Raw genomic sequence first — 16,895 nt, 5'->3', positions numbered from 1 at the left:
ATGACCGGTGACAACCATATACCCAACCGCTTGGTGACTTGATTTCCACATGTCAGTTGTTAAGCTAATTTTGTTGACAGTTTTCAACAAAGCCTTCAATCGATTCTTTTTTGCATTATATATTGCTAAACAATTGCTTCTCATTGTTTTATGACTTACTTTTTGAAAGTCAGGATTTCCATATTGAAAAGCCCACATCCAAACTTCATCATCAACAATGCCAAAAAGGTATTCATGAACTATCACATCAGTAGCAATTATTTCTCTCATCCTCTCATTAAAGTATTTAACCCCAGGAATTAGGAATGAGTTTGATGGATTAGAAGGCTTAAAAGGAATGACAAATTGGTTCTTTTCTTTAGTCATGTGCAATCTCCTTTCGTTGCATTTTTCTGAATGCCTTCTTAGATGACTTGTGTTATCCCTTGGCCCATCAATAGATAATCTAACTTAGCAATACTTACATATTTCCTTCTTTCCTTCTCCAACTATTTCAACTTCATCAAAATCCTTCCACACACTTGATGTTTTCTTCCTCTTTTTCTTAATAACATTCTCCTCTTCTTCTGATTTGTATTCTTGTCACCATCAAGTTGATTAGTTACTGGAGGTACATGTTCATTGTGTTCATCACCAACCATGGAGTAGACATAATGTACCTATTAGTAACCACACAATAAATGAAAAAGTGAGTTATTCAAGGTAAGTTAATAAAATAAAAAACAATGAATTATATGTCTATCAGTTGTATGGAATAATAATGCATACACTTATTGAATTCAATTAAATTAACAAGAACATAATGTACCTTTTTAATTTAACAATAGTCCTAATTGAAGATGGAAGACCTTCTTAGTTGAAGACCTTCATAGAAATTTTTTAATTTAACAATCCAGTGAGTTCTTGTTAGTCATTGAAGGTAATTAATCCTAATTGAGAACACATTTTTAATTTTCTTTTTATCTCTTTCCCAAATTTAGATATCTCACACAATTGAAGATTGAATAGTTTTTTAGTTGAGAAGATCTTTTTATAAAAAAAACTTAGTTCAAGGACCTTTTTAATTTAACAATACGTAGAGTTGTCATCTCTTTCACAGATTTGGGTATTTCACAATAACCAAAACTTTATATAGAAATTTAAAAATTATCTTTCATGGGACCTTTTGACAAGAATAGCTTGATGCATGACATTTTGCTACTGAATCAATTATTCAATAAACCTAAACCATGCACACTTTGAACACAATCATTTCAAGTTAATATTGAAACCAATTTAACAATAATAGTTAATAGGTATGGTGGGAGATGCAAAACTTTCACTCTGTCTAGAACTTTAAGACTTGTATACCCTGCGTTACTACCTAATCAAACACCATACTTTGGCTCTAACTATTAACATGCTATGAGTCAAGAGGTGTGTTGATACCTCTTCCTACATTACTATAATTCGCAGGTGCAATAGAACACAAAGAATTTTTTATTCTTAATCACATCAATAAGCCACCATGAGGAAGCTTTATGATTAAAACTAAAAAAAATAAACCTAAGGTAAATTAATATATTTTAAACAACTAGAGCCAAATTCAAATTGACTATAGAAAAAATAATAAAAATTATGCTTACTGTTGTTTGGCGTGGAACACGTACAGTACGTACAGAACAAGTGAACAACCACGGTGTATGAAAACTGAGAAGAAGGCCTCGTTGAAAATCAATGACTCAGAATTGAAAGAGAGAGTGTGAGAGGAGGAGGGTTATGTGTTTTCTTTATTTTGCTCTTTTGCAAACTACAAATGTTTCAAATCCCCTATTTTGTTTTCTCTTTTAGGTAGACTAGGCTGTTTAGATTTTGTCTTATTTTATTTTATTTCTTTTTTTAAAAGATTGATTTATGTCTTTTATATATATATATATATATATATATATATATATATATATATATATATATATTAAACAGGCCAGCTTAATAGGCATAACAAGTTTTTTTTAAAGCTTGAGTCTGACCTTTTTATTTAAATAGACTTTTTAAAAAGTCTGAGTCTGACTTTTATAATAAGCAAGTTAGGCTAGGCCAGGTCAGGCCGAAGGCCCCTGATAAGTGACCTGATCAATTTCCATCCCTAACTGCACCCCCTCCAACTCTGTTTCTCCCCCTTCTCATTGCCCCTCGTGCTGGCCACAAAATTCCAATGCACCACTCCAACTCTATTGCCTCTACCAGCTTTTCTGCTACACCAGTGATTGGTTTAGATTTGCGATAGCAAACGACGATGGTTTAAATCTGCTTTCAAATGGTGTGTCCTACTAAAGGAGATAACTGAACGCCACCACAACCAATGTGCCAAAATCAAACATAGTCCATGGTGGTGCCCTCGCATCTCATTGCAGGACCATTGCACCTTTGCCAGCGCGACGGTGGGGCCATCAGGGTTTGTTGCTACCCTCCAAAACTCGTTAAACATTAGACATTAGAAAAATAATTTTTTTAGATCTTCAAAGTTCTTGTGGAAGAATCGATCTCCGCGATGAAGACCTCATATATCTCTCTAGTGACTGGATCTTGGAAGAACAAATCTTAAGCTTAAGATCCCTCTCCAAGATCCAACATTAGAGATGATCTAAAGCATCCTTATTTTTATTTTCTAAACACATTTATCAACCCTTCATGCAAGCATAAGACTATGTCACCAAAACAGCATCAGCTTATTCAACCACAATAATTGACTTTGCCACAAAGATCTGATTCTCCATAGCTGCAGCGTAAATTCTTTCCTTTATAACTACTAAGTAAAAGATACACACAATCCCGATTATTTATTCACATAAATTTTTCACTTTTCTTGATTATTTATTCACTTTTTCATTGTATTCTTACACTGTCAGTGTGCAACACAATCCCGATTTCAGTAGAATTTTTTTGTAAAACATACACCAAAAAACCACACATATTTATTGATTAAAATTTCCATAAAATTTAATTTAATTTTGTATTATAATTATTTTCAACCATTTTTATAATTCACATAATTGAAAAGGTCAGTGTTACACCGGAGATTCATACTATATGTTAAAAAAAAAAAAGAGAAATCAAATATTGTTCAGGACATGGTAGTTGACGCTTGGCGTTCGATGATTGGTGCGATATTTTGTATTTTGTAAAATATTAACCAATACAAATAGTTAATTTTTGTTATATAATTTTTAAGTAAAGCGGTTGAACAGTATTTCATAATTTCATAAATTATTTTTATTATTTACAAAATAAAATTAATATGTTTTTCTCTAATACCGTTAACGTATTGATTTATTTTTATTTTTTCATATTATAAAACATATATTATTTCAAGTATTTAAATTTACTCAATAATTTTTTAAAAATAATTAAATAATATATAATAATTTTACTAAATAATTTAATTATTTATAATAGTAAAATGTTGAATTTATGATATATCAAAACCTTTAATTTCATTAAATAATTTTTTTTATTTGAAGTACAAAAAATGGATAATTATAATTTCATATTCATATTTCAATGGGAGTTTTATGTTTAAGACTTTTGGAAAGTAAAATGTTAACTTAAAACATCTTTCCTCTAAAACTTTTAAAAATTAAGAAAAACAAATTGTGTCATTTTATTTACGAAAAATATATTTATTTATAGATTTATGTGAAAAAAACATTAAATTTTGCATAATTTTTTTTCATATATATATATATATAATATTTAATAATTTTACCAAACTTTTTTATTAATAAAATTAAAGAATTGAATTTAGTTAATATTTTTAGGATTTACACGAATAGGACTCTTATGTTTTATTTGGTATTTTAAAAATATTAAATAATACAAACAGTTAATTTTTTTTATAAATTTTAATTAAAATAATTAAAGAATATTTCATAATTTCTATATATTTTTCATTATTTTCTATACGTGTGAGTGGATGAGAATTTTCAATTTGTATTTTCATACTAATCCAATATTTTAACATTCGTGGATAACGGCTTCTATTTTAAAATTAAATACACAAATAGTTTTATCTATTGCCTAAAACTTGATTGATTAATTAGTTACCAGAATATTACATAACTGATTAATTCAAATATTAACAAATATAATTAATAAATTGTATAGAATATTTTTTTATAATTATAGTAACTATATGCATATTATCACAATTTTAAAATAACTTACCATAATTATTAATTATACTATTATTCAGTTAGCTTATAATAATAATTATTTATTTGTTCTATAAACGATGTTATTAGTATTTAATATGATTAATATATATCAATACTACTCACTTAATTATTATTATTATTATTATTATTATTATTATTATTATTATTATTATTATTTTATTATATACTCAAATTTATTGCAGATTCAATCATGCAAAATTTAATTTGATTTCATAATATTTGATTTTGTGTCCACGATTATTTTATATATTAATTGATTGATTCAAATCCATTGATAGAATAAATTCAAATTTATTACAGATTCAATCGTGTAATATTTAGTTTTATTTCATCAATTATTTATATATTGATTGATTAATTGATAAAAAATATATATTCAAATTATAGCATTTGAAAACAATAAGTCTTGCAATTAAAATAATATATTATTATAATTTTTACCATTTCAACATGCAAGGTTTCCTTTTAAAAAAAACTTTACAAGTAGTATAAACAACATTATCAGTGAATAACAAGTCTTATAACAATTTCTTTCTCTATTACGTCATAACTTTTAATTTTGATTTAGTTGTAAATACTTATATTTTTTTATAGTTCTATTTTTTGTTTTTTTGTCTTCTTTCTTTCATATACTAATGGTGAAGTGAGAAGGATAAAAATGAGAAGTGAAACAAGAATAATGATTTTCATCTATTTGTTTGAAGGCAACTGAGAAGAAATATTGTTACAAATTCCTAACCCCACCCGACATAATTGCTCCTCTTTCTAAGCATGATTCAAAACAAAATTCAACACAACAACCTCTTTGTTTCATCTCTGTCTTGCTTGATTATTATCAAGGCAACAATGTTATTATAAAATTAATTTATCAATAAGATATATTTTCCTCAATGTGCCTTTGTTGATACATTTGACTATAACTCCAACAACACAATTTCCAACAACTTCATTCATTGCGCATGTTTTGATTCTTTTATGCTTCAATGTCAGCTTTAGGAATTATGCTAATATATATTTTTCACTATCACAACATGGCTTTTCTATTTTATTTTCAGTTTTAAGAAATTGTCGTAATATGTTGAAGAGTTGATGTCTGACTCGAGTGTTGATTATGTTTATTGTTAAATATTATGAAGAAAAATATGTAATATATTGTGTTATGGTAGTTTGTTTTTTTTTCCACGGTTACAAGACTTAATCAAGGTAAGATAATATTTTATTTATTTATCTCTTATTTCTTTCTTTTACTTTTTAATATAACTAAACAATAGAAAAAAAACAATTTTTTTATTCCACCAATCCAAATAAATCATATTTTCACTTGGAATTCCTTTTAATTTAATTTCTTTCTCTATATTTGGTTCTTCATTTCTTTTCTTTCAGCAAAGTGTAATCTCTTAACTTTTCATTCTCCTAAAATATATTTTATTTTTTAATAATTAAAATTTGACATTTTAAATTTGAAGTATATATTTTTCTAATATTCTCAATTTAAAAATATTTCTTTTTCTAATGTTAAATATATCCAAATAAAGTGTAAGATAATATTCTAATATTTTAGATTTTAAATACTTTTGTTTTTATTGATGATAAGAAATAATGAATGAAAAAAATAAAATTTGATTAAATTTTTAAAAAAAATTACTTAATAAATACGCACTACTTTAAATAATAAATAAAAATTCAATATGTATTACTTTTAATCATATTTAAATTTTAATTAATTTAAATAATAAAAAAATAACATCAAATTAGAACTGATGTATTCAAATGTTTACTTAATGGTGTATTATAACATATATCACTTTTTTTATTGTGATACTGATTACATTAAATTATAGATGTCGTATACTCATTTAGTTCATACTTTATTAAATCATTTAATAATAATAATAATAATAATATTAATATTAATAATAATAATAATAATAATAACCGTGTTAATATATTTTTGAAATATTTATATAAAATGTACATCAATCATATGATTAGAACAATCATATTTTTAATTATAAAATATAAATTTAATATCATACAAGTCACGGGATACTGAGCTTGTAAGCTTTATAATATGGTACCATGCAAGCTAAGTATTTTAACTACTTTCATATGCAATTACATGCTTGTGTCTCACATGCTCGCATGCCTACGGTGTAGTTAATTATAATTACTATTCAAAACCTTATTCATTAAAAATCTGAGCATAAATTAATGCCTATAGCCTATAGATAGATGTAGTTGATAAAATTCAACATGACAAAATCCTGGAAACCTTTTTTTTGTTTTTAATTATTTTGAAAAGAATTTGATGAAAGAATATAAAGATTCACTATCGTCATATGAAACTATGAATTATTTCAAGCAGAAGATTTTATTTTAATCCATTTAAATTTTTTAAATTAATTTATTTATGAAACTATTTATAAACTTTTCACGTCTCAAAGGCCAAAGGCTAAATGCATAACATCAAAAGAAACATCATATGATATTGTTGGTGTAAAATATCTTAGTCATTGTGACAACTAAGTAGCAAGCGATGATTCCCTTTAGGCGATTGACCTAAGGAAGGGACTTTGTTCCTTGGTTGGGTTCCTAGTATACTCTAAGGAGCTTTCTAGCAAATAGATGTTTGCTAAGGTTTATACTACTCCTAAGGAATTTGCATTAAAGGTTGGGTTTCTAGACTACTCAAGGAGCTTTCTAGCAAATAGATGTTTACTAAGATTTACACTACTAAGGAATTTGCAGCAAAGGAATTGTTGTAAACAGCTAAAAAGCAATAAAAAATTACATAAATAAAAGATAAGAAATTGGCAGAAGAATAATTTGATTGATTTTTATATCTTGGATTTTTTTATCTACAATATGATAGACTCTATTTAAAATTATTTTTCCAATGGTTACATTAGTCATAGTACTAACTAAAAATCCTAAAACCTAGGAGATCATGGCTATTGTTCTGCTAACAGCTTCCTTGGCCTCCAAGCTAATCTCTGTGTTTGCCAACAGAGCCTCACATTTTGCTCCTAATAACTCTCTTCCTAAGTTTTACCAAATTGCCCAGAATCAGTTTCACCAGTTGTCATGGTCAACTAATCTATCTCAACCATATCCAATCAATTGTCTTGTCTCCAATGACTAACTTTTTAGGTGTCAACAAATATATATACAACGTCATAGTTAACTCAAATCTCATCAGTACATGCATATAAACATAAAACCACACTATAAGGATAAACTACATAAACTCTAAGCCGATCAACACTACATAACTTTAAAGAGAAAACAAAACAAATAACACATCTCCACATCCAGATACGCATATCCATGGAGTCTCCAAAATCACGAGACCACCTCCTATCCATTTACTCCTCATGTACGTCAAATATGAGATCATCACAGGAACGAACCATACGTAGAACAACACAAGGGTAAGCTTACCAAAACAAACACAATAAAAAAGGATAAAACTTAACAATTAAAGTATGATCAACTATCGCACTCATGAACCCACATATAGTTCTATATGCATAGCAAGACATTCCAACGCCTTGAATTCTTGCAAACAACTCACCAAAAAATTATATGATTGGGAATTTCACGATCTCAACATAAAGTCAACTCTAATAATAAAACAACATCATCTCAACTACATCTCATATCATCACAAATTCATTAAGAACTCAAAATAATTAATTTACGCAAGGAAAACAAACAGTAATCATATCCACATCAAAACTGGTCATAGGATTCAAAACTTGTCACTTGACTTGAAACTGGTCACTAGACTCAAAACTAATCATTGGGCACTAGACTCAAAAGTAGTCATTGGATGCAAAACTGATCAATGATAAGTGCCATATTTTAGCTATTTTTGGAATTAGAATGTTATCACTTATCTTTTGATTTTTATATTTTTCTTATAAACTTCCCTTAATTCCAGTTGTTTTATATATTGTGCATTTATAAATGTTTTTGTTTAAATATGGAAGATTCATCCATGCATTTCTTATGTTTTGATGGTTGTTTATTGGATCCAAAAACCAAGCCAAGATGAAGAGCAAAAAGGGCATTTTTGAAGAATTTCAAAGTGTCACTCGCCCAGGCTAGCAATCAACTCGCCTAGGCTAGTTAGATTACTTCAGCTTGAAGGAACCAACTTGCCTAGGTGAGTATCACTTGCCTGGGCGAGTTGGTCTAGCACCTCTTGGACCATTTCATTTAAAAGCCATGCAAAATCACAAACCAGTAGTTGGGCAGTGCAGAATCCAGAGGAAGAAACACAAAGTTAGGAGAGAGAAGAGAGAAAAGTGGAGACGGAGCTACAGAGAAGTGATCGTGGATCGCATCCTTCATCATGCTCTATACAATGATTGGCTAGTTTCTCTAAAGGATTGAATGTAATCTTTGTACCCTTATATATTTCTTTTGATATTATATATGTGTGTGTGTGTGTGTGTGTGTGTGTATTATATGTGTGTGTGTGTGTGTGTGTGTGTGTGTGTGTGTGTGTGTGTGTGTGTGAATCTTTTCCACTCATTGCTGGTGATTTCATTATGTTCATAATGCTTGATTCTATTTTATCACTAGTTTCATGAAATTGGATTTTAAGTTTGACTAGAAAGTACTCTTAGAATTTGAACTGAATGAATTTACTTTTTATGTTATGTTGCTAGGAATAGAGCATAATCTTTTGATTGTGAATAACACAATATTATGATTGTAATGTTGAAATATTTATTTCATATGCGAGAAATCAATATTCGGTAAATATTCTTAGGATTCTCGAATGCGAGGGATCGATTCGAAGTGATTTAATGTATGCATTAGTGATTTTAAAAAATGATTCATATGTATTAATATTATTTGGATACTGAGGGTATGAATGATGAAATTCAATCTTATGTTTCTCTTGAATTAATTAAATTCATTTTACTTGTTTTTGTAATTTTATGTAATTTTGACACACTAATTTCGTTATTTTCGCTATTTTTTTATTTTCGTTAAACTCATGAGATTTCGATTAAATTTGGTGTACATAACTATTGAAATGTTTACTTTTATATGAAAAAATTGAGTAACTCAAGTCCCTTTGGAGGCGGTCTCTTATATAAAATCTATAACTTGTAGCGACATTGGTTCACTTGCCAAAATCCAACAATCAGTGGACATGACAGCGGACACAAATTCTACAGAATTTAAAATTTTTGTATAATTATCTCTCATGACTTCCAAATAATCCCAAAACAAACCCAAATCCTTTTCTATCAATTCAAATACATCAATAACATCAAATTTCTTTACAAATATGAATTTTTCATCAATATTCATCAAATAATCAAGAACCCCAATTTCAAACTCAAAACCTCAAATGCTTAGACTTCCATTGTTAAACAACATGGCCATTCTTCAAGCAAGATTTAAACCAATCCAAAGTAACCTAAGCATAAAAAAAGGGTAAAGCTTCCCTTACCTATCAAACATAATGAACTTGTTTTGAGATGAACAAAGGAAGGAAAAAAGGAGACTTTCGGTCCAAGATGCAAGCTTTCCCACTACAACTCAACCATACCCATCAACAAACAGAAACAACATTAAAACCCCCAAAAATGAGTACTTTCATGAACCTCCATGGGTGCTTTACGAAGGAAAATGAAAATGGAGTCAAAGGGAGGAAGAAGAGATGTTTACCCCTCCATGGCTCAACCAAACAACATCAAAGGGAGAGGAAAATGGTCTTCTTTGATTGCTAATACCAAACCATGCTAATTAATTACAATCACTAAATCATGCATTATGAAAATCACATTGTTTCAAAGAAGGTAGAAAAATGTCAAATTTCTCTTCTTCAACTTTCAATTCTATTTAAATATTAAGATTACATTAAGCAGAAAAAACCCAAAGATAAAACAACTAAAATTCAATATTAAGGTCCATCAAATAAAAAAATTGCTATTATTGACAAAAGGATCACATATATTAATAAAAGGTCTAACATATGATTCTTTAATTTTTTTTTAAATCTCTCAAAGTCTCATTAATTGGTGAGTCGATCCTAACGTTAAAGCATGCATGTTTAAAGGGAGGGAAAAAAAGATTTCCATAAAATCATTTTTCATTAGGTATAAAAATGTGTTTGTCTTTACGGTAATACAAGTACTTTTGATATATTGATACATAGTAACCCCCAAAATTGGTTTTTATACACAAATGGATAATTTTTTTTAAAAAAGATTATAGGAATTGGTAGATTTTGAAAATATTATGGGTATAGGTAAGTCGTGTTTTAAAACGAGACTTTAAAAAGTGATTTTTTTAAATAAAAAAACACTAAATACGATTTCAAGTATTATTTTTTATTTTTTTTAAATTATGAAATTCGGATTACAATTACGACTTTAGTCTATTTTTTTTCTTTTTTTAAAAAATATTTTAAATTACAACTTCCTATTTTTTATATAAAATAATAATAATACTTAAAGTTGTATTTCAAAATACGACTTCAATATTTTTTCTTTTAAACCTGACCATCTGTATTTTAAAACATGACTTTTTTTTTTTTTACCTGGAGTCGTATTTTAAAACACGACTTATTCATATCGTTAATATTTTTAAAATATATTCATTTTTATAATTTTTTTTAAAAAATTACCCATTTGTGTAAAAAAAAACCCTAAAATCAGAAGGTCATATTAATGGGCTATGGCAATAACTATGACAACTGGTGCTAAAAGCCTAATATGATCTGAAATAAGATCGATTCATGAACGTGTTCATTTATGATCTGAAATAAGATCGATTCATGAACGTGTTCATTTCTCCCCGTAACACAATTTTGAATGAAGACAAAATAACATGTCTTAGATAATAAAATAGTATTAACCTCGTGTGAGACAGTATCATTAAAAAATAAATAAAACAAAGAAAGAGACAACATTGTCAGTCAATCAAGTTGCTCTACTACACATGAAGCATTTGTGCCAAAAGGAAAGCGAAGATGACAGAAAACCAACATCGTAAGAAGAATAAAAGTAAAAACAGCTGCAAATACGACGTGGGCGATAACTACTGGATCATGCATCGAAAAATGCTCAAAGACCACACAAAATTTACAATTCAATACCCACGGAAAGGCAATTTTTTTTTTCTTAAATGTGTTTTTGGTAGTTTAAATTTAGAATTTCTCTTTTTTAATTCTTTAAATTTAAATTTTTTTAATCTTTTATATTTATGAAATATTGTTTTAGTCTCTCGTAACTAATTTTTGATAGTTTATACCATAATTTTTTAATGATTTTTTACTACATGATAATTTAAAAAATCATAAATTTGATAAATTAAAAATGTAAGTTTGAATTTGGGAGACTAAAAATGATGGACCTTTAAATTTTAGGAATTAAAAAAATATTTAACCCATTTTTTAAGAGCAAACATCCTTCACATAAGGTGATTATGTTTGAACTTTGTCAGATTAACCAACTTAATATGTGTTTGGTTTTTAAATTGCATGTATAAATTTTTTTCGCATCATGCCCATATAGAAGACGTAGAGGAAAGTAATATAAGATTTAATATTTATGTGATAGTTACGATTTATCAAGGATTAATAAACAAATAATTAATAAAAACAAACTAAATTATAAATTGGTCATTAGTTAAGGATGTTAGTTACTCGATATGATTCAATTTTTCATTAAAAGAAATTATTCGAATCAAACATATCAAATATATAGAATTCGGTTTGATTTCATTTAACATAAATCTGAACCAAGTCAAACCAATGTTTTGTGATTGGTTTAGTTTGATTTTTGTTGTTTTTACTAAAATATTATTTTATTAAATTTATATACTTTCTTTTCATCTTTTAAATTAAATTACATTAAAAAAATTACTTATAACAATCTACAAAACTTATTAATATGTTAAACCTTCTACATTAAAAATCTATCAAAATTTTCATCAATTTTAAACCAAACATATCTTTAAAAAGTCATCTAAAAAAAAGAAAGCGATATTAATTGTATAAGTTTTATATACATAACACTATAAAAATACGATGAAACTCAAGTAATATACACATAAGACGCATAATATTAAAGTAGTATAAAGTGTTGTGGTTTGATTCGATTTCAAAAATACAAACCGCAAATTGAATCTAATCGATCAGTTGAAAAAAAAAATCATCCAAACAAATCCAAAAAGAATTAGTTTGATTCAATTTTCAATTTTTTTATAGCAATTTTCAGTTTATATTTTGGATTAATTTATATTTGAGCACCCCTAAAAATAGTGATTCAATGCCCACTAACATGAAACAAATTATCTTCCTAATATTAATGTATTCTTAACCCGATGCATCACAAAATTATATTTAATGGAGTCTTCTTTCATAATTATAATTTTTTTTCATATACAAATTTTAAATTTAAAACCTCATTTACATAACTTGAATCCAACTTTAATATAACTAACTTGATAAAAATTATGCCACTTAATTATATAAAATACATGTTTTTACAAAATAATAAGGTAGTATCATTTATCTTTTCTAGCTCTTTATATATCAAGAATATATACCCTCACTAGGATATCAAACCAAAAAAAATTCATACATAAAGAAAATACAAAAATCTACACAAATATTTTAAAAAAATTATAATAAAATTTATCTCCTATATTCATAATTTTTAGACCAAATGACCTATTTAGTTTTTTTATCTTATTTTTTTGGATTTAATTTAATCTTTTATCTTTTTGAAAGTTCATTTTAATCATTTATTTTTTAAATTGGTTCAAAATAGTCTTTCCCATTATCTACTAAAGTTAACCTTCTTAACAAAATAAAAATATTGATTGTTAGCTAAAAGCTGCCACAAAATGTAAGACTTTTTTTCTTCCTTAACTTCCTCATTCTCTTGCTCCCGTTCTTCCATTTTTTTCTTCTTCTCCACCGACAATGGTGACGGAGGTGTCGATGACGAAAACAACGTTAGGTTTGTAGATTCAGAAATCAAATTTCCTTTTCTCTTTTTTTTTCGTTTCCCAGATTTGCCCCTCCCTCGCTTTCCGTTTCTTCTCCCTGATCACCCTTCATCATTACCCTCCACACCTCCCACAATCACCACTCTTCCCACGTTTAAACATCAACAACAATCAAATCCAAGAGTCTCCCTTGAAGAAATTATAAAGTAGATAAAAGAAATCATAGAAATTAAAATTCATCCACAAAATTTGTTCTTTATTGCTCTAAATGTGCTATTATTGGTCAAATTAATCACATGAGGGGAAAAGAAGCCAGGGGAGTTAAGAAACCTAAAAGGACTCAACTCGGGTAGAACAACGAAGACAAGGGAACAAACAATGACCAAATTCATGGGTTTGCTCTACTTGAACCCCTTTTGGGACCCATCGTCATTCTTGTCGAAGTTGTCAGCAGCAGCAGCAGCGAAGTAGGCAATTGAGGAGTCCATGGCGCTAACGAGAAGGAGCGATAGACACCAGTGGTGTTGGAGCTTAAGACAAGGGAAATGGGGTCAGGGCTGGCGCTAAAGGCAATGAAGAAGATGGCCTTGACAAAGGAACATAGAGGGAGCATGATGGTGGGGGTGCGGAGGCGGCGTTGTGTTGAAATCGACATTGGGAGTGGACATCGGTGGGAAATGATTGAAGGCGGAGTTAGGGAGGTGTGGGGGGTTCAGATTTGGGGCTTGGACTAGCATTGTGAGTGTTTGATTTGCGTGTGTGTGTACGTTGGGGAGTGTTTGATGATTGTTTATTCTTGGGGGGTGTTGGGAGTGTTTGATTTGGAGATGAAGATGACAATGAGGAAGGAGGAAGAGGAAGGGAGAAAAAAAATGAGGAAGTGAAAGGATTTTTTGTTTACATTTTTTGATGATTGTTTATTCTTGGGGGGTGTTTGATGATTGTTTATTCTTGGGGGGTGTTGGGAGTGTTTGTATTAATACTGTTGTACAAAATTAATAATTTAAATAATGATAATTATAAAAATTAATTATTTTTTTTAAAAAATAGTATTATTTGATAAATTATAAGTTAATATTAATAAAAAAAAATTTAATTTATTTATTAAATAAATATGTAGTACATTTTAAGATTTTTATTTAAATTTAAGTATTTTGTGTTATTTTTGTAATTTATAAAAAAATAATTCTTAATAATAAAAAAATATAGAAACTATATTAAATAAAAAATAAAATACATTAATTCTTTAAATAATTAAAATAAATAAATTATTTATAATTTAAAAATAAAAAAAACAAATGAAAGTCATAAATTAATTTAAGACTTCAATATAAGAAAAAAAAATTCTTTACCATTTTAAAGTTTTAAAGTTGTATTAAAACAAAAATAATTTAAAGTTGTAAATCTTTTTTTACAAATTTAATGCAAAAAAATTATTATGATTTTGGATTCAGAAACACAACCTACTTACCCTCAAACAACAAGTATTAATTTAAAATCTATTCAAAATGATTGATTTAAAAAAGATTTACCCCAATTGATATTTGGCCTGCGTAGCATCATCATCAAACCATCTTCTGATCTCCCTTCACTTTGATCACTCTCACTCACTCTCCTTTCTTCCCTCTCCACCCTCTTCAACAATGTCTTCACACCCATCATTCTTTTTCCTCTTCTTCTTCCTGCTTCTCACCCTCCCACATTATTCCTCCGAGTACCTCAAATTACCCTTACTTCCTCCCACCCCCCTCCCCTCTCCCTCCCAGCTCCTTGCCGCCGACCTCCGCCGCCTCTCCGTCAAGTCCCCCCTCACCTCCGGCGCCGCCACTGGCTCAGGCCAGTACTTCGCCGACCTCCGCCTCGGCTCCCCTCCCCAGCGCCTCCTCCTCGTCGCCGACACCGGCAGCGACCTCCTCTGGGTCAAATGCTCCGCCTGCCGCCGCAACTGCTCCTCCTCCATCTCCGCCTTCCTCCCCCGCCACTCCACCTCCTTCTCCCCCCACCACTGCTACGACTCGCCGTGTCAACTCGTCCCCCACCCCCCGAGTCACAAAAATCGTCTCTGCCACAACCGCACCAAACTCCACACCCCATGCCGCTACCAATACTCCTACGCCGACGGGTCCACCTCCACCGGCTTCTTCTCCAAAGAAACAATAACACTCAACACTACTAGCTCTACCCTACTAACAACACTCAAAAAGCTTTCCTTCGGATGTGGGTTTAGAACCTCCGGCCCGAGCGTCACGGGCCACAGCTTTAACGGCGCGCAGGGCGTAATGGGCCTGGGCCGCGGCCCGATCTCCTTCACCTCCCAGCTCAGTAACACAAACACAAAACACACCTTCTCTTACTGTCTCCTCGACTACACCCTCTCCCCTCCCCCCACTAGCTACCTCACCATCGGCCCCACCCCAAATGACGCCGTTTCGCAGAACTCATTCACTTACACACCGTTACTCACTAACCCTTTTTCTCCTTCCTTTTACTACATTTCTATTCAGAGTGTTTCCGTTGACGGCGTTAGGTTACCGATAAGTGAATCTGTTTTTCGGATTGACGCCCACGGTAACGGCGGCACCGTCGTGGATTCTGGCACCACGCTCAGTTTTCTCGCGGAGCCGGCTTACGGAAAGATCCTCGCGGCGTTCCGGCTGCGCGTCAGGCTTCCGGCGGTGGAGAGCGCAGCCACGCTCGGGTTCGACCTTTGTGTGAATGTCTCCGGCGTGGCGAGGCCGAGGCTGCCGCGTCTGAGATTCCGGCTCGCCGGAAAAGCGGTTCTGTCTCCGCCGGCGGGAAATTATTTTATTGAACCGGCGGAGGGAGTGAAGTGTCTCGCGGTTCAACCGGTTCGACCGGGTTCTGGGTTTTCGGTGATTGGGAATCTGATGCAGCAGGGGTACTTGTTTGAGTTTGATTTGGACCGGTCTCGGATCGGGTTCACGCGTCACGGATGCGCGGTTCGCTAAAGAACCCGAACAAAACAAATCAAACCGCCTTTTGTTTTTAAATGACACGGACTTGTTATTATTGCCACATGTAATTTTTGGGGGCACATTTGGATTATTATTGTGGGAAATTTCGGTGGAAGAACGTTGTGATGATATGTACTTCTTTTATTTGGAATTTTTTTTTGGTTTATTCATTATTTATCTTAAAATATTTTGTGCTGTGTAGAGTATTTGAAGGGAAAAAAGAAAAGTGAAATAATGCTCGAGTTTGATGTAAATAATTGAAGGTGTTTCGAGTATGCTTCGCTCTCATAATGATCACATGAACGTTGTACATGAGGAAGAACATGAATTGCTTGTACGTAAGGCACCAAGACCATGAGCTTGTCTGAACTCTGCATTGAATTGATTTTAGAGATTACCACATTTCATTAATGGAAAAAAAAATTGTTAGGATTACTATTTAAATGTGTTGTTTGCCTGTTAGGTGATTTAAATTTATTACTTCAAAAATAATAATAATAGTAATCATAATTATATCATAAATTTATAACCACATGTTGTCACTAGTTTGAAATCTAAATGGGGAGAAAACTTGTTTAATTTAAATATTTATTATGAAAAGTTAGCTCTTATGTTCACTCTAAATGGATTTCATTACTTTAAACTTTAAAGAACTAGTTGTTAACTTTCTAGTTTTATAGAAGAATAACTTAGGTTCACTATTATTTTTTATATTTTTGATAGATAG

General features: G+C 30.2%; 1 protein-coding gene across 1 annotated transcript; it reads left to right on the top strand.

The window, feature by feature from the left end:
• Positions 1 to 14,726: 14,726 nt before the first annotated feature.
• Positions 14,727 to 16,443, top strand: LOC114413922 (aspartyl protease family protein 2-like). Its single transcript, XM_028378364.1, has one exon. The coding sequence runs from the start codon at positions 14,837 to 14,839 to the stop codon at positions 16,160 to 16,162; it is 1,326 nt and encodes a 441-aa protein (XP_028234165.1). The 5' UTR covers positions 14,727 to 14,836; the 3' UTR covers positions 16,163 to 16,443.
• Positions 16,444 to 16,895: the final 452 nt, after the last annotated feature.

The sequence above is a fragment of the Glycine soja genome, chromosome 1 (assembly GCF_004193775.1).
Source record: "Glycine soja cultivar W05 chromosome 1, ASM419377v2, whole genome shotgun sequence".
In the NCBI taxonomy this organism is placed as follows: domain Eukaryota; kingdom Viridiplantae; phylum Streptophyta; class Magnoliopsida; order Fabales; family Fabaceae; genus Glycine; species Glycine soja.
The sequence above is the reverse complement of the archived record's forward strand: the minus strand, read 5'-3'. Positions and strand labels throughout refer to the sequence as shown.

Bases quoted from the DNA above. Each gene is read 5' to 3' on its own strand.
- LOC114413922 (XM_028378364.1), top strand. From the start codon at position 14,837: ATGTCTTCACACCCATCATTCTTTTTCCTCTTCTTCTTCCTGCTTCTC.